This window comes from Pelecanus crispus, chromosome W, assembly GCF_030463565.1.
Source record: "Pelecanus crispus isolate bPelCri1 chromosome W, bPelCri1.pri, whole genome shotgun sequence".
Taxonomy (NCBI): domain Eukaryota; kingdom Metazoa; phylum Chordata; class Aves; order Pelecaniformes; family Pelecanidae; genus Pelecanus; species Pelecanus crispus.
This window is the reverse complement of record NC_134675.1, coordinates 12,226,551-12,250,184: the sequence shown is the minus strand read 5'-3', so window position 1 is coordinate 12,250,184 and position 23,634 is coordinate 12,226,551. Positions and strand designations below refer to the sequence as shown.

Below are 23,634 nucleotides of genomic sequence, written 5' to 3'. Positions count from 1 at the left end.
CACCCACTGCAGTGCTTTAGCCCAGCTTCCCTGGGACATATCCACAGACTGCACAAGGTTGGGTTTAAAGAAAAAACTTTAATTGTATTTGTTTTTTGGGGGCATCTTCCTCCAGAGCTGGTAACAGCCCTGATGCTGGTACACACTGATGCTGCTGAGGGGTCCCCCAGTTCCCCAAGCCCAGTTGGAGCTGGCGATTGCTCTGCTTTCCACTGGGTTGTGAGAGCGATAAATGCTAAATGGAAGGCAAGAGGCTTCTCCTTCCTCCCTTCAGCCCATCTGAGTGAAGGCGTTGCAGCAAGTCCTGCGGGGAAGCAGAAGCCCAACAGTGCCTGGCTGGCAGAGGGGCATGCATTCCAGCCGGGCCAGAGGTCCCGTGGCTCACCTGGTGGCTTTCCAGTTGCTGGGCAGGAAGTCGACCTTCTCCTGCAGCAGCCGGGTGGTCTGCAGGACCTCCTCCCCACCAGCCCCAGCAAAGCACTGGCTCACAAAGACGGCTGTGGAGTCTGGGGGAGTGGTGGCCATTAGCATCCCAGCAGGGTCCCGGCTGCTTTTGGGGCTCCACAAGCACCAGCGGGTTTAATGCTCACGGAGCCTGGGTGGGTCTCAATGTTTGCAGGGAAACGCTCTGTGGCAGAGATGCTGTCAAAGCAACTTTCAGTGCCTGAAGAGTGTTTCAGGAGGTCTCCTGCTGTCTGCAGATACCAGCCAGAGCGGGGAGAGGTCGGGGAAGGACAGACTGGGGATAGGAGAGGAGGGGACAGAGGGATGTGGGGTGGGTGCTGGGACCTGCCTAAGCTCCTCTTCCCATCCCCTGCCCCATCCAGGCACGGCCACCACTGCAGCTACTGACCAGAAAACTTCTTCCAGTTGACAGTGAAGCCGAAGGTGCACTGCCCGTCCTCATCCAAGTGCTGGGAGCTGACGAGGGGGGATGGCCCGATGGGTTTCTGGGAGCTCGACATGGTGATGTGGTACTCGACAGAGAAGTTGCCCTGGCTCTCAACCACAGACGTGCATTCTGGAGCCCAGCTCATTCTCCCACCAGTCGGTCAGGTTGCACTGCCAGGGAACAGGCGGGCATGTCCCCAGAGGCTGCCTGCACACAGCGCCTACCCCTGCCCTGCGGGCTGAGCCCCCTGCCTGCGCCCCCCCGATGCCCACAGGGTGCCGGCACTCACCTTGCTGTTCCTTGCAGGGCATTTCTTCTTGCGGCCCGGCCACCACTTGGTGTTGGTCGCCTTTGCCTCCTTCACACCAGCCTTTCCCACCCCCCGGGGATCTTGGCTGCCTGGCAGAGGAGCTTGGAAAAGAAATGAAACACAGGGGCAAGCTGCAGGCAGCGGCACAGCAGGGTTTCTCCAGAGCCCTGTGAGTGCTCAGGCACTCGTTTTTAAGAGACATGATTTATAAAGTCGATGCCATCTCAGCCACATCAGGAGGGCCAAAGGCTGGAGTAAGCCAAGCAGAAGGGGAGAGGTGAAGAGGAAAAGCTAAAGGCAGGAGTCCCAGACAGGCAGGAACACAGGCAGGACCCCTGCTCCAGCCCTGCCAGGTGAGCTGTGTGACCCCAGGACATGTCTGCCTGTGCCTGTGGGGACGTGTGCTGTGCCCAGCACCAGTGCATGGTACGAGTGGAGAGCCCACTGGGACGGGCAGAGCCCTCAGGTCCATGGTAGGCTCCTGCGTGGCCAAGGAGGTGGCACAGCCGGTTCCCTGCAGCAGCCCACCTGCAAGGCTCCAGCTCCTGCTCCAAGCACTCCCTGTCCCCTCCCACACCTCACCTCCCTGGGCAGAGGCAAGCCACCCCACTGGGGCAGGGTCCCCAGGTTATCCCTGCCCCAATTCCCCTGCATGTACCCCGGGGCAGGGGTCCCCACATGCATGCCCCCCTGCACCAGGGAAGGGATCCCCATGCACATCCCTCCCGGGGACACAGACAACCCCGGAGCATCCCTCCCCCTCGGAGCACCCCCCTCGGCAGGAGCTCCCATCAGCATCAGCATTCCCCCTGGAGCAGAGGGTCCTCCTCCTGCCCGGGACTCCCCCCGTGGGTGGGTCCTCCATGCGTGTCCCTCCCCCCCAAGCACTGCAGCTCCCACATGTGCCCTCCTAGGGTAGCCTCCCCCAGGGCTGAGTTTCCTACGTGCGTCCCCTAGCAGCCACCCACAGCAGGCACTCCCACATGTGTCCCCGCTTCTACCTGGCTCCCCGCCGTGGCCGCAGCCAGGGCTGCCTTGAAGGGCAGGGCAAGGGTATGTGTGCGGGAACATGTGGTGTTCTGCAGCATCTCCAGGGATTTGGCAGATGAAAGAAGCGAACCTGCCCCAACAGCAATAGGAAAATCCCAGGGCGTTGCAGGCCGGAGGTGGGGAGCCCCAGTACATACTTACCAGGTGAGAGCAAAAGGTCAGTGAATGTCAGGGCAGGATCAGGCCAGTGTGGGCTGTTCCTGCAGGGGAGCAGGACAGCTGCTGAAGGATCAAGGACAGGGCCATATGGGAAGTGGGGCCAGGATGGGGGATGTTTGGGGCACCTGACAAGTGCAGCTTGAGGCAGGGCAGTGGTGATGGCACTGTAGGTGCTGGCTTCCTGTAAACCCTGTGGTTTTGCTTTCTGTTTCTGTTCCACAATTAAGCAAGCAGACTGCTTACATCGTCTCCTATCCTGTGGGCTGCCTTTTTAGGAGACCCCAAAAGACACACCCAGCCATGGGGGTGATGAAAGGACAGAAATGAAGTTTTACTCCCTGGTCCCACATGGTTCTCGGTGGCCCCACATCCCCCGTGGGCTCCCCTGCCAAGGCTCCCAGCCTCATCCTCCCGCTCCCACTGGGCTCCCGAGGCTTTAACCTCACAGACCGTTTGGAGAAGCAGTTTGCAAGGGAAGCACTGAGGCAGGGACCCACTCATGCTGCTGGTGACAGCCACAGCGGGCATTTGGGGAGGGTGAGCATGAGAATGAGCTCTGAGGATGCAGGGGTGAGGATGAGGGTGCAGTGGTGAGGATGAGGATGTGGGGATGAGGATGAAGGTGCAGGGGTGAGGATGAGGGTGCAGGGATGAGGTTGCAGGGGGGGGTGAGGATGAGGATGCAGGGGTGGCTTTTGATCAAAAGCTGAACCACCAGATACCTCAGCCAGTTGTGGCTTGGCCGATAAAGGCATAGCCTGGACAGGCTCTAGTCCGTGCATTCCCTAGGAGCTGGGGGGGCTGAGAGCAGCCCTGGAGCCCAGCAGGAAAGGAGGGAGAGGAGCAGAGGGTGAGGAAGGCTGGGGAAGGGCAGGCAGGGGCACCCTGCAAGAGGATGAGGATGGTGGACAGGCCCTGACACTTGCCCAGGACACTGTGTGCTCGCTACCCCAAAATACCTGCCCCATCCGACGGTCTCCTCCCCCGGCAGCCTTGCAGCCCCCAGACAGCACCCCCCCGTTGAAGCCCTTCGTGCCTCTCCCTGCCTGCATGGCTCCTGCCTGAGGTGCTCACAGGCACCCAAGTTAGGAGCTGTGAGTTAGGGATTAGGGAACTTGTGAGTTAGAAACTTTCTGAGTTGCTGAAGTGATGAATTAGTGAGTTCACGTGTTAGATGAGTCCACGCAAAGGGCATTGAGCCCTTGTTTGACATGTTTGTTTGCTTTCTTTCCTAATGAATGTATTGGGTTTGGATGGCAAGGTTTTGGTAGACCTGGGCGGGGCCAGGAGCAATGGCGGCCAAGCCCCCCATACGTATAAAAGAAGCCCCTAGGGAATGCTAATGACTAGGAGTGCGGTGACCGGGCGGAGCAAGCAGGGCGTGGTGCGGGAGTTTGGGCGCGCAGGAAGGACGCTGAAGCTCTGCCAGCTTGACCACGGAGCAAAGGTATCCACCGGGCAGAAAGCCGTGGCCTCTCTAAGCTCTGCATCTGCCACAACTGGCGAGGCTTCCCAGACAGAGCTGAGGTGGGAACATGCTGCCACCCAGGTGTCAGGCTGCACGGTGTGCCCTACTCTTATGCCAGTAGCAGATGGCAGTAGTGAGCACACCTGTGAGAGAGCTCCGGGAGGAGGTGAGTAGGTTGAGGAGTATCAGGGAGTCTGAGAGATAGACTACTGGAATTGCACCCTACCTTCCCTGAGACAGGCTGTTGTGGTTTAACCCTAGACAGCAACTAAGCTGTTGTTCTTCAACCCTCAGCAACCCCACAATAGAAGGGTCCTCCGAGAGGCCGGGCAAGGTGGACAGCTGTTTAATTTCCTCCGTCTCCAAGGCAGCTATACCAAAAGCCCACTGGTATCCTTTTGGGTCCTTGAAATACCCTCTCCTGAGGTAATCTATGCCAAGGATGCATGGAGCCTCTGGGCCAGTCACAATGGGGTGCTTCTGCCACTCATTCCCGGTTAGGCTCACTTCAGCCTCCAATACAGTTAGCTGTTGGGATCCCCCTGTCACTCCAGAAATACAGATGGGTTCTGCCCCTGTATAGCTTGATGGCATTAGGGTACGCTGTGCACTGGTGTCCACTAGAGCCTTCTGCTCCTGTGGGTCTGATGTGCCAGGCCATCGAATCCCCACAGTCCAGTAAACCTGGTTGTCCCTTTCCTCCACCTGTCTGGAGGCAGGGCTCCTCTAGTCCTGGTCATAGTATTTTTTACTCACTTCTTGTAAATATGAATCAGAAGTCCCTTTATTGAGATCAGGGGGAAGATCAGCCCTTTCACTCTGTCTGGGGAACTGCTCACTGGGAACTGGAGCTGTAATTTTCCTGGAAGAACCCCCTTGTGTGACTGTTTTTCCTTGCAACTCACGTATCCGTGCCTCTAGGGTCGAGGTAGATTTCCCATCTCACTTCCTCATGTCCTCTCCATGGTCATGCAGGTAAAACCACAGGGTGGCCCGTGGTGTGTAATCACTATATCCTCTGTCTTGGGTAGAGGGACTCTTACTCCTAATGGCTGAGATACTGGTCTGTACAGGTGGGAAGTAGGACAGATCCTCTCTGAGTTGCTGGAACTCACAGGACAGTTTTTTGGACAGTCTTTCCACAGCCGAGACACAGGCCCATAGGGAGGAAGAGAGACTTTCTTTGTATTGCCAGAGTTGGCCAGTCAGTTCATCCACCATCTGTTCCTGTGCGTCTTTCCATGTCATTACTGCCAAATGAGTTTGCATGTGATGATGGTGTGCTCCGTACCACCTTCCGCCACATGGGTTGTGTGCACCTGACTTCATCTGGATCTTTGGGTAACTGCTCGTTGTCCAGGTCTCCATAAATCACCTCCAGCATGCCTAATTCCCTCAGGTACTGGATACCTCTCTCCATGGTGGTCCACTTGCCTGGGTGACATATAACATCTTCCTTGAAGGGATACCTTTCTGTCACACCTGACAGGAGTCGCCTCCAGAGGCTGAGCGTTTTTGCCCCTTTTCCAATTGCTTTGTCAATGCCCCCTTCCCTAGAAAGGGATCCCAGCTGCTTGGCTTCCTTACCCTCTAATTCCAGGCTACTGGCCCCATTATCCCAGCATCAGAGCAGCCAGGTGATGATGTGCTCGCCTGGACGACGACTGAAATCTTTTCGCATATCTTGCAGCTCACTAAGGGATAGGGATCGGGCGGTTACCATCTCATTTATGGGTTCTGCCTCTTCCTCCTCCTGTTCCCGTGATGGCCCTGGTTCATCTTCGTCCCTTACTAAACGATCCAATCTTCTTGTGTATTTCTTCTTGTGTATAGGGGCGACTCATACCGGCACGGGTTGGTTCTCTAGTTTAGCCGCAATGCCTGTTGCTGGAGTTAGAGTATCTGCAGCGTTTGTCACTAGGGTTAGAGTCATTGTGGTGCCTGTCGCCGAGGTTTGAGTAGCTGCATTGCGTGTCGCGGGGTTGTGAGTAACCGTATTGCCTGTTGCGGGGGTTTGAGTAGCTGCAGTGCCTTTCACCAGGGTTGGAGTGGCCTCAGTGCCTGTTGCAGGGGTTGGAGTGACCACAGTTTCTGTCACGGGGGTTGTTCTCTGGATGATATTCTTAAATAGTTGTTTAACCCTAAACAAGACCTGAACTACATTCAGGAGACATAGCAGTAGGAGGATGTTGGTTTGAACATCCCAAGGATATTCAAAATTCTCAAGAGCTGTTCTAACTAGCCTGAAGGAGAAAGGGATAGTGAAGGAGCAGGAGGAAGTGTCCCCCTCTGTCTCCCCCATAGATCGGTTCTCCAAGGAGAAGAGGTAAGAAGTGTAATTATTAATAGTTTCTGAGAAATGGCTCCCGAAGCATGGGAATGACAGCAGTACTGAGTACAATCTCATGACCGATAATTTTATTATACCATATGCCAGTCTTACACAGTACAGCAAAGCGATAACTTTAATCCAGCTCCCAGAGGTGATAAACAGCACCACAGGGAGTGCATACGGCAAGTAAGGTGTTACATAGCACAACTCTGAGAACAAGCACAACAACTCTGAGAGCAAATGAATCAACAGTGCAACCAGTGACTATTAAGCTAATATAGAAACATAGAATCGTTTAGGTTAGCAAAGACCTTTAAGATCATCTAGTCCAACCATTAAACCAACACTACCAAGCCCAACACGAAACCAGTCAAGGGCAGAGTAACAATCAATTTCCTGTTTCCTGGCTTGGTGGCTGGATTATTTTTAATGAAGGCAAAATTAGGAATCATTAAGGTTGGAAAGGACCTCTAAGATCATCAGTCCAACCATCAACCCAACACCACCATGTCCACTAAACCATGTCCCTAAGTGCCACATCTACCCGTTTTCTGAACACTTCCAGGGATGGTGACTCCACCACCTCTCTGGGCAGCCTGTTCCAATGCTTGACTACCCTTTCCATGAAGAAATTTTTCCTAATATCCAACCTAAACCTCCCCTGGTGCAGCTTGAGCCCATTTCCTCTCATCCTATCGCTAACTACTTGGGAGAAGAGACCAACACCCACCTCACTACAACCTCCTTTCAGGTAGTTGTAGAGAGCTATAAGGTCTCCCCTCAGCCTCCGCTTCTCTAGGCTAAACAACCCCAGTTCCCTCAGCCACTCCTCATAAGACTTGTTCTCCAGACCCTTCACCAGCTTTGTTGCCCTTCTTTGGACAGGCTCCAGCACCTCAATGTCTGTCTTGTAGTGAGGGGCCCAAAACCAAACCATACAAATTGACATCATGCTCATTATATAAAATGGGGGGAGTTTGCCAGGAGGCTGGGATCATTGCTCGGGAACTGGCTGGGTATCGGTCAGTGGGTGGTGAGCAATTGCATTGTGCATCACTTATTTTGTATATTATTATTATTATTATCATTATTTTCTCTTCCTCTGCTGTCCTATTAAACTGCCTTTATCTCAACCCACGAATTTTACTTTTTTTTTTCCCGATTCTCTCCCTGTTGCGTCAAGAGGGCTTTGGAAGTTACCCAATTTATCGTTATAAGTCCAGTCGCGTTCAGTGCACTGAACTATCACGATTACGGATGCACAAATAACGTAGGCACCTTTCATCTAGTCGTGCTGCATGAACTACCACGGCCACACTTAAAGTGTCTGGTCGCGTTCAGTGACAACTATCACGGCTAGACCAATGAATCAAAGCAATTTATTAAAGCAACAGACACACAGGTTCTTTGGATTACTGGTGATAAATTCACTGACTGCAAGGCACATGCAAATACCAAAGCTTTGGATAACACGGATGCATCAAAAGACATAAAAGCGACTCTATAGAGGTTTCTAAATTTCCCGGGGAGGCACTTGGTACAACCAAGTGTTAGATTCTTACCCAAAGGCGTCCCAATGGGGGGGAAGAGAGGCTCAGCCCGTCGACTGATCCCAGAAGTCAGAGTAGCACGCGATGGTATCTTCCCTAACATCCCCTCTCTCTTAGGCTAATTTATACTATTTTTTACCTTTCAGGTGGAGCTTGAGTGACTCTAGTCATACATACTTTATTATGATTCGTGTAAAACTTTCTTGCTTTGCTTTAAAGGTATAGGCCACGAAAAATTCAAAGCGCAGGCTCAGTGAGGAGGGGTCACACCTTAGAGGCGGGTAGTTTCTGGGATGGAGGTGTGTTTCGGTATTATAATGATATTATAATGAGCAAAGTTTACCAAAAGGACAGCATTTTGTCAAAAACATGACAGTCTGTTGGCCCAGGGTAACAAATATGCAGCTTATCGGTGCCATGGTACCTTCGAGTTCCCTTATCGCAGAGCTTGGCCGTGGTGTCTCCACACTGCTCCACCCTGTGGGCAGCTCCTCTTAGAGCCAGTGCACCAGGCTCCCCTGGTGTTGCCGACATCTAAGGTTGCAGGCCTAGGGAACTTTCTGTGGAATGGATTCCTTGCATACCAGCTGCATTCCACCCGGAAAGCTTCTTCAATGCTGTGCCTTTCCTAAAATCGTAAATCTAAGTTTAATGTCTAAGTCACCTCCAGCAATTACTCCACACTCTTCCATCCCACTGTGCGGGGGGAGGGAGCAAACGGCTGTGTGGTGTTTAGCTGCCTACTGGGTTAAACCACAACAGCAGGGAAGAAGTACAAACCAGAAAGTGCTGAAGAAGTTAAAAGTTGACAAGACTGTGGCTTAAGCCTGTGTATGTGAGGGGTCAAAAATGGGTTAATAAATAATTAAACTCAAGCTGGGACTGAATCAGCTTTGAAAAAATGGTAATACAGGCAAATATTAGAGAAAAATCATATCTGTAACCAAATATTGTCCTCCCAAATTGCCAAAACCAAGCCTAGCAGGTACAAGTTTTATTGATGTGATACAGTCTGTGGTGGGTTGACTCTAGCTGGATGCCAAGTGCCCACCAAAGCCTCTTTATCACTCCCCTTCTCAACTGGACAGGGGAGAGAAAATATAATGAAAAAGCTCGTGGGTCGCGATAAGGACAGGGAGATCACTCAGCAATTACTGTCACGGGCAAAACAGACTCAACTTGGGGAAAATCAGTTTAATTTATTGCCAATCAAAACTGAGTAGGGTAATGGGAAATAAAACCAAATCTTAAAACACCTTCCCCCCACTCCTCCCTTCTTTCCGGGCTCAACTTCACTCCCTGTTTTCTCTACCTCCTCCCCCCGAGCGGCGCAGGGGGATGGGGAATGGGGGTTGCAGTCAGTTCATCACACGTTGTTTCTGCCGCTCCTTGCTCCTCAAGGGGAGGACTCCTCACACTCTTCCCCTGCTCCAGCATGGGGTCCATCCCACAGGAGACAGTCCTCCACCAACTTCTCCAATGTGGGTCCTTCCCACGGGCTGCAGTTCTTCACAAACTGCTCCAGCATGGGTCCCTTCCACGGGGTGCAGTCCTTCAGGAGCAGACTGCTCCAGCATGGGTCCCCCACAGGGTCACAAGTCCTGCCAGCAAACCTGCTCCAGCGTGGGTTCCTCTCTCTCTCTCCATGGGTCCACAGGTCCTGCCAGGAGCCTGCTCCAGCATGGGCTTCCCATGGGGTCACAGCCTCCTTTGGGCACATCCACCTGCTACAGTGTGGGGTCCTCCACGGGCTGCAGGTGGATATCTGCTCCACCGTTAACCTCCATGGGCTGCAGGGGGACAATCTGCTTCACCATGGTCTGCACCACAGGCTGCAGGGGAATCTCTGTTCCGGTGCCTGGAGCACCTCCTCCCCCTCCTTCTTCACTGGCCTTGGTGTCTGCATAGTGGTTCCTCTCACATATTCTCACTCCTCACTCCAGCTGCAGTTTGTGTTCAATTGGGTTTTTTTCACCCTTCTTAAATATGTTATCCCAGAGGGGCTACCACTGTCGCTGATTGGCTTGGCCTTGGCCAGTGGAGGGTCTGCCTTGGAGCTGGCTGGCATTGGTTCTGTCGGACACAGGGGAAGCTTCTAGCAGCTTCTCACAGAAGCCACCCCGTAGCACCCCCCCTGCTACTGAAACCTTGCCACGCAAACCCAATACACAGTCAAAAGAAAAGGAAAGAGCAAAAATATCCCTTGATAGAGACTGAATACCTCAGCCTTTGAAAGAAAGTCTGCAGGCAGCCTAGTGCCTGGGGTCAAGGAGCAATGTCGTGGTTTAGCCCCAGCCAGCAACTAAGCACCACGCAGCCACTCGCTCACTCCCCCTGCCCCAATGGGATGGGGGAGAGAATCGGAGGAGTAAGAGTGAGAAACACTCCTGGGTTGAGATAAGAACAGTTTAATAATTGAAATAAAATAAAGTAAAAGAGGAGGAGTAGTAGTAATAATAACAATATAATAATAATAGTAATAATAATATACAGAGCAAGTGATGCACAGTGCAATTGCTCACCACCTGCCAACCGATACCCAGACAGTTCCCGAGCAGCGATCGCTGCCCCCCAGCCAACTCCCCCCCCAGTTTATATACCAAGCATGATGTCATATCGTATGGAATAGCCCTTTGGTCAGTTTGGATCAGCTATCCTGGCTGTGCCCCCTCCCAGTTTCTTGTGCACCTGGCAGAGCATAGGAAGCTGAAAAGTCCTTGACTAGCATAAGCAGTACTTAGCAACAACTAAAACATCAGTGTGTTATCAGCATTCTTCTCATACTAAATCCAAAACACAGCACTGTGCCAGCTATTAGGAAGAAAATTAACTCTATCCCAGCTGAAACCAGGACACGGGTCACAGCAATAAAACCCAGCCTGGTCAGAAGCTGTGCTGGCTTCAGCACCTGCTTTTGTCCCTCACCGGCTGTATCGGGACGTCACCATCCCCAGTGGCTGCCTACACAAGACAAATGGAGGCAGGCAGCCCAGCTACCCAGCTGGTGCTTGGGCTGACATCCTCCACCCATCTTGGTCCCTCTACGCCAGCTGTGGGCTCTGCTGCAGGAGGACAATGCTGGCTGGTCTGGGGAGGGGACCGCATCCAGGACGACTGCTAGAACACTCCCTCAGGGAGCGAAGAAATGCTCCCCTCCCCATGCATCCCCAGCCCTCAGTCCCAGCCCAGGAGGAAAAGGGGGAGCAACAGCCCCCCCATGGCAGAGAAGACATGCAAGAAGAAGGACAGACAGCTGGACAAGAGTTTGTTAAGAACTTAAAGTGATTCATCCCCTAAAATCTGCTCCATTGCCCAGCACCAGCAAGGAAGTTTGCCACGGTACCAGACCAGGACCTGGTGCTTGGGCTCTGATTGCCACCAGCTGGGGAGCCAGGGCTCCCCTGTGTATTGTACCTGCCACAGGCTCTCCCGCAGCCAGTGCCTTGGGGCAGAGTCAGTTTGCATTCGCAGTGTCACACAACAGAGGGTCAACTACAGCATCCACATGCCAATGCCCTCACACATATGCACATTTTTTTGTCCTGCAGGCCAGCTTCCACCTTACCAAGCCTGCTGACTGCAGGAGAGAGGTCTCTCTCACAGCAAGGTTCTAAGGGTGCTGTGATCAAGCAGCACTAAAATAACATATTGCACCCTGTGCCATCTCTAGTGAGAGCAGCCTTCTTGCTACTACTCAGCTTCCCTCCATCTCCCTTGTGCAAGCTCCATGCAGTGTGGTCTATGCTACCATCACCACCCCAAACCATCCAAGCCTTTCATTCCCAGAAAAAAAAACCCAAAACACCCCCACACCACCATATTCCACACACCATACCTTTCCCACAGATGGAGAATTAGCTACCCTAAGAAAGTTGTGTGAGCAGCCCTGCACCCCCTCTGCCCCCCAACAGGCCAGGCCAGACCCCTCACCTGGGTCCCCAATATCATGTGGCACCATGTTCTTCAGCTTCACCTGGGCTGTCTGACCACACATCAAGTACTGCTGGGGCCGGACGTCCTCATTCACCACTGTGATGGCTGGAGAGGGCACAGAGCGAGGGATGTTAGAAAGGCAGCAGGCACTGCAGCAGCAAGCCCCAAGCACAGGCACGGGCAGGGTCACCAGGACTGGCACACCAGGCTCCCCTTTGGGGCTCTGACTGCAAGATCACAGCCTTCTGCAAAGGGCTGAGGGGACACCAGGCTGCTCCCAGTCTCCCCTCAGCAGGGGACATGCAATTGTCACCACCTCCTTAAGCAAGGTGGTGGCAGCACCCAGCCCTCCCACTGCCCAGCAAAAGGCTGTGCTCCACAGCTGGCCGGGCCACCACTGAGCAGCCTCCAAGCCCACCTAAAGCATCAAGGTCTGCAAACAGCTCTATGCTTCTCCTCTGCAAGGGGCATAGAGAGAGCTGGTATGACAAGGGACTCCTCCAGTGCAGGCAGAGCCAGCTGCGCACCCCCCCATGTGGCAAGAAGGCATCCCAGTGCTGGACAGAGAGATGCTGAGAGGCAACAACATTGGGGGCTTGCAAGTCCTGGGCCCAGCAGAGGAGCTGGAGGGGGATGCTGGCTCCATGGCACAGATTTCTATGGCATACACTGTCCCAAATCCTCCATCTCTTCCCTAGGTCAAGACATCAGCAAGCGTCAAGCCAAGGTCTCCTGGGTCACTCATCAATGTCATACTGCAGGCTGATCTGCAGCTTGGGCCACAGCATGACAAGAGTGAAGGAGGCATAGAAGTGGACATCGTAGGTGTACATCTGGTACTCCTGGCCTGGAAGGACCAGGGAGACTGTGAGGGATGGGAGACCTGCCACAGGGAGGGTAAAAGGAGGAGCAGGTCCTCCCTCCCGCACAGCCTGAGAGGCTGGGCCCTTTCCTGGCACAGGCAGGGGCTCCCGTTAGAAGTGGTTTTTATTCTCTATGTATAGCACCCAGGGGTCTGGAGAAGACCTTATGCAGTACCCTACAGGGCTTGGTCCTGCAAGGGGTTTTGCTGGGAACAGCACTGCTCCCTACCCATCAGGGTGTGAGAAGCATCCCCATGGCAGGTTGAAAAGCATCCCCATGGCAGGTTAAAAACCACCTGGTGACAGCAACAGGGAGGGTTGAGTTGGGACCATCCATCACGTCCCTGCAAGTTACCTTCCAAATAAGCAAACCTTCCGTACTCCTGCAAGATGGGGAGGAGGTGGGAGAGGCCAGCCCCCACTGGCCCCTGCAGGTCCTCAGCGCAGCAGTCCAGGGGCAGCTCCACCCAGATGGTCCATCACAAAGTACAGCTCATTGAAGAGGGACAACTTGTACCAGGAAGGCAGCTGGCTGCGGGCAAGAGGGAAACTCAATCACAGTGGCCAAGGTGGTGATGCTCCTGCCTTGACCCCCCCAGACAACCGCAGGAGGCCACCGAGAAGGTGCTCCCATCTACCCTTATCTGTTTCTCCAGGGTGGGCTTCTGCCACGCTTCGATCTTCCTCTCCCACTCTTCATAGTGAGTGTGTACGGAAGGGTTAAAAGATGGAATTTTGGTCCATGGATGGACACTGGGTGAGAAGTAGATAGCCAAGGAATGCAGTTAGCACAAGAGACAGATAATTTATTGTTTGAAATGCTGACCATAGAGATAAAAATCTGAGAAATGTTAGGGAGGATGTGCAGCTGTGAAGATATAAGGCACAGCTCATGATTTTGCTTGCTTTGCAAGCATCCTGTTATTGGCTTGAGCATAGATGATATGTGACTGCTGGATTATGGTAATATGCCACGTGAACAAAGCCCATGAACCAATAGATGGGATGACTATGTCGCGTGCAGCGTGCCTGGCCAGTGGGCGCACGCGCCATAGGCTCCCTTTGTTGCGACCGAGGTGTGTTTTCGGCACTCGCTGGCCACGTGTGTTGAAACCCATTTCCCCTGCCATATAAATACCGGGATTTCCTGAAGAGGGGTGGGCAGGTGTACGGCGAGGTCACCGTTGCCTCCGTGGGGACGCCCATGTAAAGCTGGTACCTACCGACCGCTGGGCTGAGCTCGCAGCACAAGACGGCACAAGACTGTACGGATGGACCATCTTCCTCACAGTCCTCGGGTCGGTAAGACTATTGCTTTGCTGGACGCTTGTAGTGTAGTTAATAAAGTCTTTTGTGCTGCTAGATAGTCTGTGTGTGCATGCCATTCTTTCCCTGGGAATCCTCGAAACCACTCTAAAACAGTGAGTCAGGGCATGATGCGACAGGGCAGGAGCGGCATCGCCTCTGCTGCCAAAGAAGCGGGTGTACCACCTGCCAAGCAGGGGTTTGGTGGGTACGCTGTGGGCTCAGGCTGGGAAGCCCACCCAGCCATGGGAGAGGGGCTGGACTATGATGAACACCAGAATAAAGTAACTGCTAGTGCAGGGGTGTTGAGGAGCAGGGGCTGGGGAGAAGGTCCACTCCATGAGCTGGCAGGGCCATGGCCACAGGAAGTGGGTGGCACAAGGCTCCCCAGGCAGCAATCAAGCCCAGAGGCAGGGAGAAGGGAGCTTCAGGGACATGAGCCAAGCCTCAGTACAGACAACCCACCCACCTGAGGTGCAGCTTCTCCTTGGAGCCAAAATGAACACGGGGCATGTCCCAAGCCAGGGCCAGCTCCAGTATCCTGTGCCCCTGGGCAGGCACCCTGCAGCTGGCACATACCGCTGCCGCTGTCACCTTGCCCTTCTCCATTGGGCTACTTTTACTTTCCAGGAAAAAAAATATTCACAAGTGACCCCGTTAAGCCTTGGGGGGGGGATGGGACAGGACAGGACAGGACTGGGGGGGGGAGGGGTGGGCGACAGATGGGGTTGGGGAGGACACTGATGCTCCCACACGCCCCAAGGGGGATGAGGCTATTCAGGAATGCCCCAGCCCCCTTGCAACCTGGAGGGCACATCCCCAGGGTGTTAAGAGATGACATTATTGCATGCAAGTAACTGCTGTTTGCAAGCAGGAAAAAATACCTGCCATGGGCAGAGGGGTTAAAAAAATAAGTCATCAAAGCAGAGGAACAAATCAGGCAGGAAAAGCTACCAGGCACGAGTGAGAGGGACAGAGCACCCCATGACTTTGTAACTGTGCTGCACTCAGAGACACTGTGACTTTCTAGTGACAGTCATCACTTCCACCTTTTTGCAGGGTGCTTGAACTGTGCCCGTATTTAAGAAAAGCCCTGAGGCAGCTGGATAATTACATGCTGGTTCTGACATGTGTACCAGGTAAACTCATTAAAGCAACAATTTTAACAGAAGCACAGATCCTGACTATGATAATGCCTGGCATGCATGAAGGAAAACCACATCCCAACAGCCTGGAGAGCTCTGAGTGCATCTGCTGACAAGCAGGCAGGAAACAGTTTTCCAGAAATATTTAGGTAAATGCTTTACATAATTTAAGCTTCAAGAAATCTTGCAGAGGCCCAGTGCCAGCGCCACTAGTTTGTCAGCATCATCCTTGTTCAAAAGCTGGCAGAGACATTAGGCAAATGGTCATCTTGTCATGATAACAGGTTAGCAGCAAGGGCTGGGAGTTGCCACCCTGCTTCAAGGCTTCTGCCAAGGGAGTGAGCAGACAACAGAGGATGATGCAGAAGTATCAAGGGAATTTGAGAGACCTTCAGGAAACCCACATAGTAACAAGAGGACAGCAAATGATAGTAGCACCAAACCCCAAGGACTGCTAAATGCCTGCTAGAAGAAATCTGACAGGGCCCAGCTCGTGGATCTGGCGACAGGAACTTAGGGAAGGTGGCTGGGCATCATCCTGGCTATTCAGCAGAAATCTCAACTCAGTCTGTGCAGGGTTGCATACTAACAAGATACTGGCGCATGCAATTAATATCTCCGAGAACAGCCCCGAAGTGGTGCCAACAGCTTTTGGAGAACCACAGCAAGGACAGTGTGACAAGCAATGGGAAATTCAGACACAGGCTAAAGCTGGGAAAGAGCCACAGCATCACTGAGAACTTCCTGCAACTGCCTGGAGGCAGCCAGAGGAAGGGAAACCCGCCCTTGCTTGGCTTGTGAAGGCTGGTGCCCCATGTCCCACCATCAGCATAGCCATGTGCTCCCCTGTTCCACAGAGGACAGAGATACTCACTGGCAGGGGAATCCAGCCTGCCATCCTGCAGGAGGTCCTGTCACACCTCTCTACCGGATCCCATGGGACTGAATGCAGTAAGGTGGGTGACTCCCACACCAGCCTGGGGAGGGGAAGAGTGTCACCAAAAGGGCTCCTCTGAAGGAGCCGGCAATGTGAGCACCCGCACGTCTCTGCAGGGTGGGAGGAGAGCAGATCCCCCCCAGACCACACCAGGGGCTGGTACTTTTGAGGGGCAGGTGCAAGGGGGGGGCAGTGACCCCCCCCCAACAATCCTGGGACCCCAAACTCACTCCCCACATGCTGCCCAGCAATGCTAACTCCAAACCTATTTGCCTGCCGTCCTGCAAGCTTCACCCACAGCTTCGCTCCTGGCACCCACCCCCAAAGAGGGTGCCCTTGGGGAATTCACATCCCCGCTCCTGCCCCAGCAGTCAGGCAAGTGCCGGGGACCGGTGCTGACCCATTGCACACTCATCCTTTACCAGCTTCCCCCCCACAGCAGGAGCCACAGCACCAGTGCCAGCCCTTTACCTTCTCCCAGGCAGAGATGGCAAGGGTGAAGGGGTTGACATGCATGCGGTGGTGCAGCAGGACTCCAGCAACCCACTCGCCTTCCTTCTTGAAGGCGAAGGGCTCATTCCAATGCCATCCGGTCCTGTCCCCCTTCGTTCCCATGCCGTTCTGCAGGCTGAATATGATGGAGATGTCCACATCCTTGTCCCTCCCATTCTCCACCTCCCAGATGAACACTCCCACCGGCAGGCTAGAGTCCTGGCAGAGACAGATAACACCATGTATAGGACTGGTGCTCTGCAGTTAGCAGTCAGGAGCATCACTTCTCAGACCATGTGGGATGCAGCGAGAACAAGAGCACCAGGAACAACTTGATCTCAGAGTCTACTGCCAAGCTGGGGAGCAGCAGTGGGAGCAGAGGATTTTTTGGGGCAGGCAATACAAAATTCAGATCATGAGCCCTGGGCTAGCAAACCCCCACACCAGGCAATACACAGATGGAAAGCAGCATTTAAGGCTCAGGCGGGTGTCTCACCACCCATCTGCTCAACAAGCTGCTACCCCAGCAAAGCATGTGAGCCTGTAAGAGGAAGGTCAGGTGTGTTGGCAGTGCAGCCTGCCACTCCCACCCGGGGCTGGGAGTGAGCAGGAGCAGCATGCAGGAGCAGCAAGGCATCCCTTGCTGCCATCCCCGACCTTCTGCATTGCTGTGGGGGTTCCTCTTGCCTGGGAGCATTGCTGAGCGGAGACGGGGGAAATGTTGGGAAAGCCCAGCTAATAAGCAGCTCTTCCCTTGGGGATGGCACACAAGAGCCAGCTAAAACACTCTCAGGACCATCCATCTGACAAACCAACCCACAAGTACAGGCTGAGGGTTTCCTAAAACATTAACACCAGATCCTTCGGGCAGTAAGGCCACAGCTCTGGACCTGCCATTCCAGGTAGGCAGGAGCTGGGATGGCCACAGGACAAAACCAAAGGCAGGGAACAAGCAGGACAAAGTGTCAGAGCACAGGTCAGAGAGGAAAGGAGCAGCTGCCAGAGCTAAGCACAGGGAAAAAGGGATTACTCCTCCCAGCACCGACCACCCCAGGAGGGGCAAAGCCTTCCAAGGTCTTGCTGTTACACACCTGGGTGGCAGCTGGCACTAGGGACAGGGTCTTGGGACAGAAAAGACCAGGCTGGGAAAGAACATTAACAAGGCAGCAAGCCTGGTCATCTTCAGGCAACAAGATAAGGAACTCCTCTACTGCAGCATCCCTGGATGCATGAGCAATGCTCAAGGGTCAAAAGCTTGACAGCTCCGAGCCTCTGCTGCCCAAAAAGGATGCACTGAGCATCTCACAGGACAGCCCCATCTCTGCCATGCCAATCCTTTCCCCTTCCCATGCAGGCAGCTCTGCAAAGTCCCTGCCAACCTGCTCCATAAGAGCCATGCTGCCGCAGCCCAGTATAGCCCAGCACTCCCATGGGACAGGCTGCAGTGAGCACGGGGCCATCACCTCCTTACCTTATAGTCATGGGGGATTACAGGAGAGACCTGGCAGCAAGTGAGCACCACATTTTGCTCTGGGAGCTCATAGACCATCCAGGCATGGGGGTACAGGGTGCGGTAGAAGGAACAGTGGCCACAGTAGCCCCAGTTCCAGCCCTGCAGAGCACTGGGTCTCTCCACATACAGGACCTGCTGGTAAACCATCTGCCCCTTGCGATATTTTGGCGCCCAACATGGGGCACAAAGGGTTCAAGGTAACAACAGTGTCCTGGTTTTGGCTGGGATAGAGTTAATTTTCTTCCTAGTAGCTGGCATAGTGCTGTGTTTTGGATTTAGGATGAGAATAATGCTGATAACACACTGATGTTTTAGTTGTTGCTAAGTACTGCTTATGCTAGTCAAGGACTTTTCAGCTTCCCATGCTCTGCCAGGTGCACAAGAAACTGGGAGGGGGCACAGCCAGAATAGTTGATCCAAACTGACCAAAGGGGTATTCCATACCATATGACATCATGCTCAGTATATAAACTGGGGGGGGAGTTGGCTGGGGGGCAGCGATCACTGCTTGGGGACTGGCTGGGCGTCAGTTGGCAGGTGGTGAGGGGTTGCATCACTTTTTTTTTTCCTGGGTTGTGTTTCTCTCGTTCTCCTTTTCATTACAATTTTTATTACTATTATTATTATTATTTCAATTATTAAACTGTTCTTATCTCAACCCATGAGTTTTCTTACTTTTGCCCTTCTGATTCTCTCCCCCATCCCACCGGGGGGGAGGGTGAGCGAGCAGCTGTGTGGTGCTTGGTTGCCAACAGGGGCTAAACCATGATTGGAATGTGCCAGATTGAATTTATAGCTGTTATTCCTGTTTAAGTATTAATTGGCAGGCTCCTGTGCATGCCATGGGGCTTGCTTGCCTTACTGTATATTAGAGTTTAGTGCTCATTAGTGGCTGCTTTTTGCTTTTGCTGCTTGCTGTACTGCTTAGCATCTTACTCTGCTGTGCCTGGGAACGTTTTGATAACAGCAATGGCAATGCACCTGGGCTGGCAGATGGCCAGGGCATTGCTGCTGTTTCTGTGCTGCTGTACTGGACAGGCTGGAACTCCAGTGTGAACTCGAGTCAAAAGGACTGTGACCTGTGGATGAGTCCACATGGGAGCAGGACACCCCAAAGCATCTGTGGCCGTGGATAAGCCAACGCCAGAGCAGGTACATCTCAAAGCGTCTGTGGCCGTGTTTATGTTTGTGCCACAGCAGGTATACCTCTGAAGGGATTGTGGCCCAAGCATAAATCCATGCTGGAGAAGGTACACCTCAAAGCATCTGTGGCTGTGGATAAGTCCATGCTGCAGCAGGTACACCTTGAAACATCAGTGGCTGTGCATGAAGTCATGCTGGAGCACCTCAAAGCGTGTGGCCATGGATAAGCCCATGACAGAGCAGGTACACCCCTGGAGGGAATGCAGCCATGGGTAAGGCCATGTTGGAGCAGGTTTACTCCTGAAGGGACTGTGGCTGCGGGTAAGGCCACGCTGGAGCAGGTATATCTCTGAAGGCATTGTGACCCATGGAGAAGGCCACACTGGAACAGGTGCACCTCAAAGCAACTGGCTGTGGATGAGTCTATGCCACAGCAGGTATACCCCTGCAGAGACTGTGGCTCATAGATAAGGCTCTACTTGGAGCAGGTACACCCTTAAGGGATGCAGTCTGTGGATAAGTCCAAGCCAGAGCAGGGGCAAGGGGAGGAGTTCATTGCAATGTTAAACCCTATGGTCTGGTCCAAAGGGACCGGGGTGGAGACTGTAATGGAAATACCTTTAAATTGTTGTAACCTGGGATTTGAGTTGCATGTTATAGGAATTACTATAGCAGGAACCACCTGAACCAATGGAGGAGAAGCCTTACAAGAAGCAGTGCAAGTGCAGCAGTGACCTGACCTGAGCTGGCTTTGGTGCCCAATAACTCCATGCAACACACCATCTCTCCTGTCCGGAGTGACCACCATAACAGATGGAGCCCAAAGTCATGGACTAAATGAACTCAACAGACATTTTATGGACATTTCACAGGGGTGGTCCATAGACTAAGGGAATAATATCTGTGTATTATATCAAAGGATGAGAAGGGGGTTGGTGGGTAATGAGGATGTATTGGATAGTGTGGGACCTGAGTATGACATAAATAGTATGGAATAAGGGGTGGAGAATGTGCTGGTTTTGACTGGGATAGAGTTAATTTTCTTCATAGTAGCTAGTATGGGGCTATGTTTTGGATTTGTACTGGAAACAGTGTTGATAATTCAGGGATGTTTTAGTTATTGTTGAGCAGTGCTTACACAGAGTCAAGGCCTTCTCTGCTTCTCACACCACCCCACCAGTGAGTAGGTTGGGGATGCACAAGAAGTTGGGAGGGGACACAGCTGGGACAGCTGACCCCAACTGACCAAGGGGATATTCCACACCATATGATGTCATGCTCAGCATATAAAGCTGGGGGAAGAAGGAGGAAGGCGGGGACATTTGGAGTGATGGTGTTTTCTTCCCAAGTAACCGTTATGTATGATGGAGCCCTGCTTTCCTGGAGATGGCTGAACACCTGCCTGCCATGGGAAGTAGTGAATGAATTCCTTGTTTTGCTTTGCTTGTGTGTGCGGCTTTTGCTTTACCTATTAAACTGCCTTTATCTCAACCCACAGGTTTTGCTTTTTTTTTTTCCCTGATTCTCTCCCCCATCCCATTGTGGGGGGACTGAGCGAGCGGCTGTGTGGTGCCTAGTTGCTGGCTGGGGTTAAACCACGACACGCAGGCACACCATGAACTGGAGAGGAGAGGAGCACATGGAGGGGATGAGATGAGCCCAAGAACAGATGCCTCAACTGGCCAGGCTGCTGCAGTGTCTCTCACACCCCTCGCAGACCCCACACCATCCAAGCCCTACTGCACCTACCTGGTCAGCAATGACTGTTTCGTAGTGATAAATGCCAGGATTCAGCTGCCAGCGGCAGAACTCGCCCTGCCAGCCACAGGTGATGGTGCCTCTCCTGATCCCACCCAGCAGGCACCCTGGCAGAAACACCTGAAATTAGCACCCTGGTTCCTCCCTGCAGTGGGGTCTGGCCCAACGACCCCCCCAGTGCAGCTCCAGGGGCCCCTCTGCACTGCCCATACCCCAGAAGCGACTTGACCCACTAGCACCTTGATAGCCCCACGTGAATCCCTGCCCACCCAGCACATGCTGGCATTGCCTCCCACACCACCCCAGTGCCCAAACTGGAGGCTGACCATAGATCTGCTGTAGAGGAACAGCACATAAGAGGTCAATGAACGCAGATTTCTTCTCTACTTGGGTCATCTTGTACCACCATCTGAAGTATCTGCAAGCAAGGGAAGAAGAGGTATGAAAGAAGACAGAAGCTGGCATCGCTGCACAGGAAGATGTGACTGGCACACATTGCAGCTGCCCCTCTTGTAGAGATGTACAATGGGGACCTGTGTCCCAGGGTGCATGGGGTGACATCCCCTGCCATCCATCTGCAGTGTGTATCAGTCAGCAGACACAAACGGGCAGAGCTCAGGCAGCCCAGGGCTGCCTGCAAGGGCACAACATGAAAACAGAGCACTCCAATACCTGAGAGCAGGGCTCCCAGCTCATGCGGGGAGCTTTCCCAGCCACCCCACTGAGAAGCGGCAACACACACAAGGACCACCACCATGCCTGGTAGGGCACGTCCTGCTAAGGAAGGTCTCAGAGCAGAGTCACAAGCTCAGAGAAGCCATACACTGCTCCGGGGATGTGAGCCTTGCTCTTCCATCTCCACATCCCCATGTCCTGGTTTCGGCTGGGATAGAGTTAATTTTTTTCCTAGTAGCAGGCATAGTACTGTGTTTTGGATTTAGTAGGAGAAGAATGCTGATAACACACTGATGTTTTAGTTGTTGCTAAGTACTGCTTATGCTAGTCAAGGACTTTTCAGCTTCCCATGCTCTGCCAGGTGCACAAGAACCTGGGAGGGGGCACAGCCAGAATAGTTGATCCAAACTGCCCAAAGGGCTATTCCATACCATATGGCGTCATGCTCAGTATATAAACTGGGGGGGGGGTTGGCCGGGGAGCAGCGATTGCTGCTCGGGAACTGTCTGGGTATCGGTCGGCGGGTGGTGAGCAATTGCATTGTGCATCACTTGCTTTGTATATTATTATTATTATCATTATTATAATGTTATTATTATCATTACTATTTTACTTTATTTCAATTATTAAACTGTTCTTATCTCAACCCAGGAGTGTTTCTCACTCTTACTCCTCCAATTCTCTCCCCCATCCCATCGGGGCAGGGGGGGTGAGCGAGCGGCTGCGTGGTGCTTAGTTGCTGGCTGGGGCTAAACCACGACAAGAGGTAAAGGTAGAGTACCCAACGCGTGTTTGCGTGAAGGCGGCCAGCACATACAAAAGGTCAAATAGTGCATAATTAGTCAGCTGAAACGAATGCAGCACACCTTTTTCTCTGGTTTGTCTAGACGTTTCATAGCTCTGATGTGTCACATCAAGAGATACCCATGTGCCACAAAAAATCCCTGTGCCACCTAAAACTCTGGTGTCAGTGCTTACAAATCAGATTGTGATGTTAGAAAACACCAGAGGAATCAGACACTGGCTATATTAACGAGACCACTATTGAAATAAAAATAGATAAGGGTTTTGGAAACTGAAAGGTGTCCGTAATGCCATGGGGAAATACCCTGTGGATTGGCTGAGGTCATAGTGGAGTCCAAAATGCAAGACTGTTATTCATGTTGGATGCAACCAATTCTTGTGGCTGTACAGAGAGGGGACAAAATGACACCTTCACCTCCCCTATACCCTTCAGCAGATCCCTTGCATCATGAGGAGAAAATAATGAACACCATGGGCAGGGAGAGTGTCAAGTTTAATAGTGTTTCAGGTACAAGAGCCTTACGCCTATGGGGTGGCCTGCAGAGGAGATGGGGAGGGCTGCCCAGAGCCTGAGTTCAACCACTGCCTGAGCAGGTGGGTGAGGGCAGGGGGTGCCCCAAAGAAGCTGGCTGGCAGACAGGAGGGGAGAAATGGCAGGCATGCGCCAGGCCCAGGGTTCCCCAAGAACGAGCAGAGGGTGGACACCAGGCTGGTGCTTGTGCTCTCTGTGCAGGGCCCGGGCTGCCCGTTCTGCTCAGCAGGAGTCATCTTCTGTAAGCAGCACATGGCCATTGTGCTTGTTTTCCAGTGGGATCTCCCCGCTTTCCCAGCTGAACTGGGGGTTCAGCCCTGAACCCAGTGCTGCTGGTGCAGTTGTAGTTACCCCAGGAGTTTGTGACAGATACTGAGAATGGCCCGGTCTCAGAGCAGGGCAGTAGATGTGGCCTTATTTTTGTCTCCTGGAGAGCTGTGGGAGGAGTGGTGCAGCCCAGAGAGGTATCTTTACAGCTGTGGCGCTGCCTCATCTTGTCCCGGAAGTGTCCTTCTCTGGTTTGATGTGACCAGAAGTTGATGTTCTTGAGGGGGACCATGCTGTGGGGAGGGAGCATGTCTGCACCCTGCCTACCCTGGGGAGTGTTGAGCTTCAGAGCTTTGAGGAGCTAGGTGGTGCTGTGGGCAGGGGCAGCTGAGCCCAGGTTGCAGATATTTGTTGGTTTTGAATCCTCCCACTTCCTTGATGATCAAGTTATCACTGGAGATGCCTCAGAGTGCTGCTCTGCATGTCACTTCTGGCTTGGCATTTAG

General features: G+C 53.1%; 1 protein-coding gene across 1 annotated transcript; it reads right to left on the bottom strand.

The window, feature by feature from the left end:
* Positions 1-270: 270 nt before the first annotated feature.
* Positions 271-23,121, bottom strand: LOC142596435 (non-lysosomal glucosylceramidase-like). The gene is given in 18 exon segments (XM_075725532.1): positions 271-304; positions 386-506; positions 854-995; positions 1,182-1,291; positions 11,692-11,801; positions 12,442-12,541; positions 12,913-13,031; positions 13,033-13,092; positions 13,206-13,265; positions 13,986-14,048; positions 14,332-14,484; positions 15,878-15,984; positions 16,416-16,655; positions 17,908-18,102; positions 20,689-20,712; positions 20,842-20,957; positions 21,177-21,268; positions 23,000-23,121. Coding segments are annotated over 18 exon segments (1,968 nt in total).
* Between the last annotated feature and the right edge of the window lie 513 nt (positions 23,122-23,634).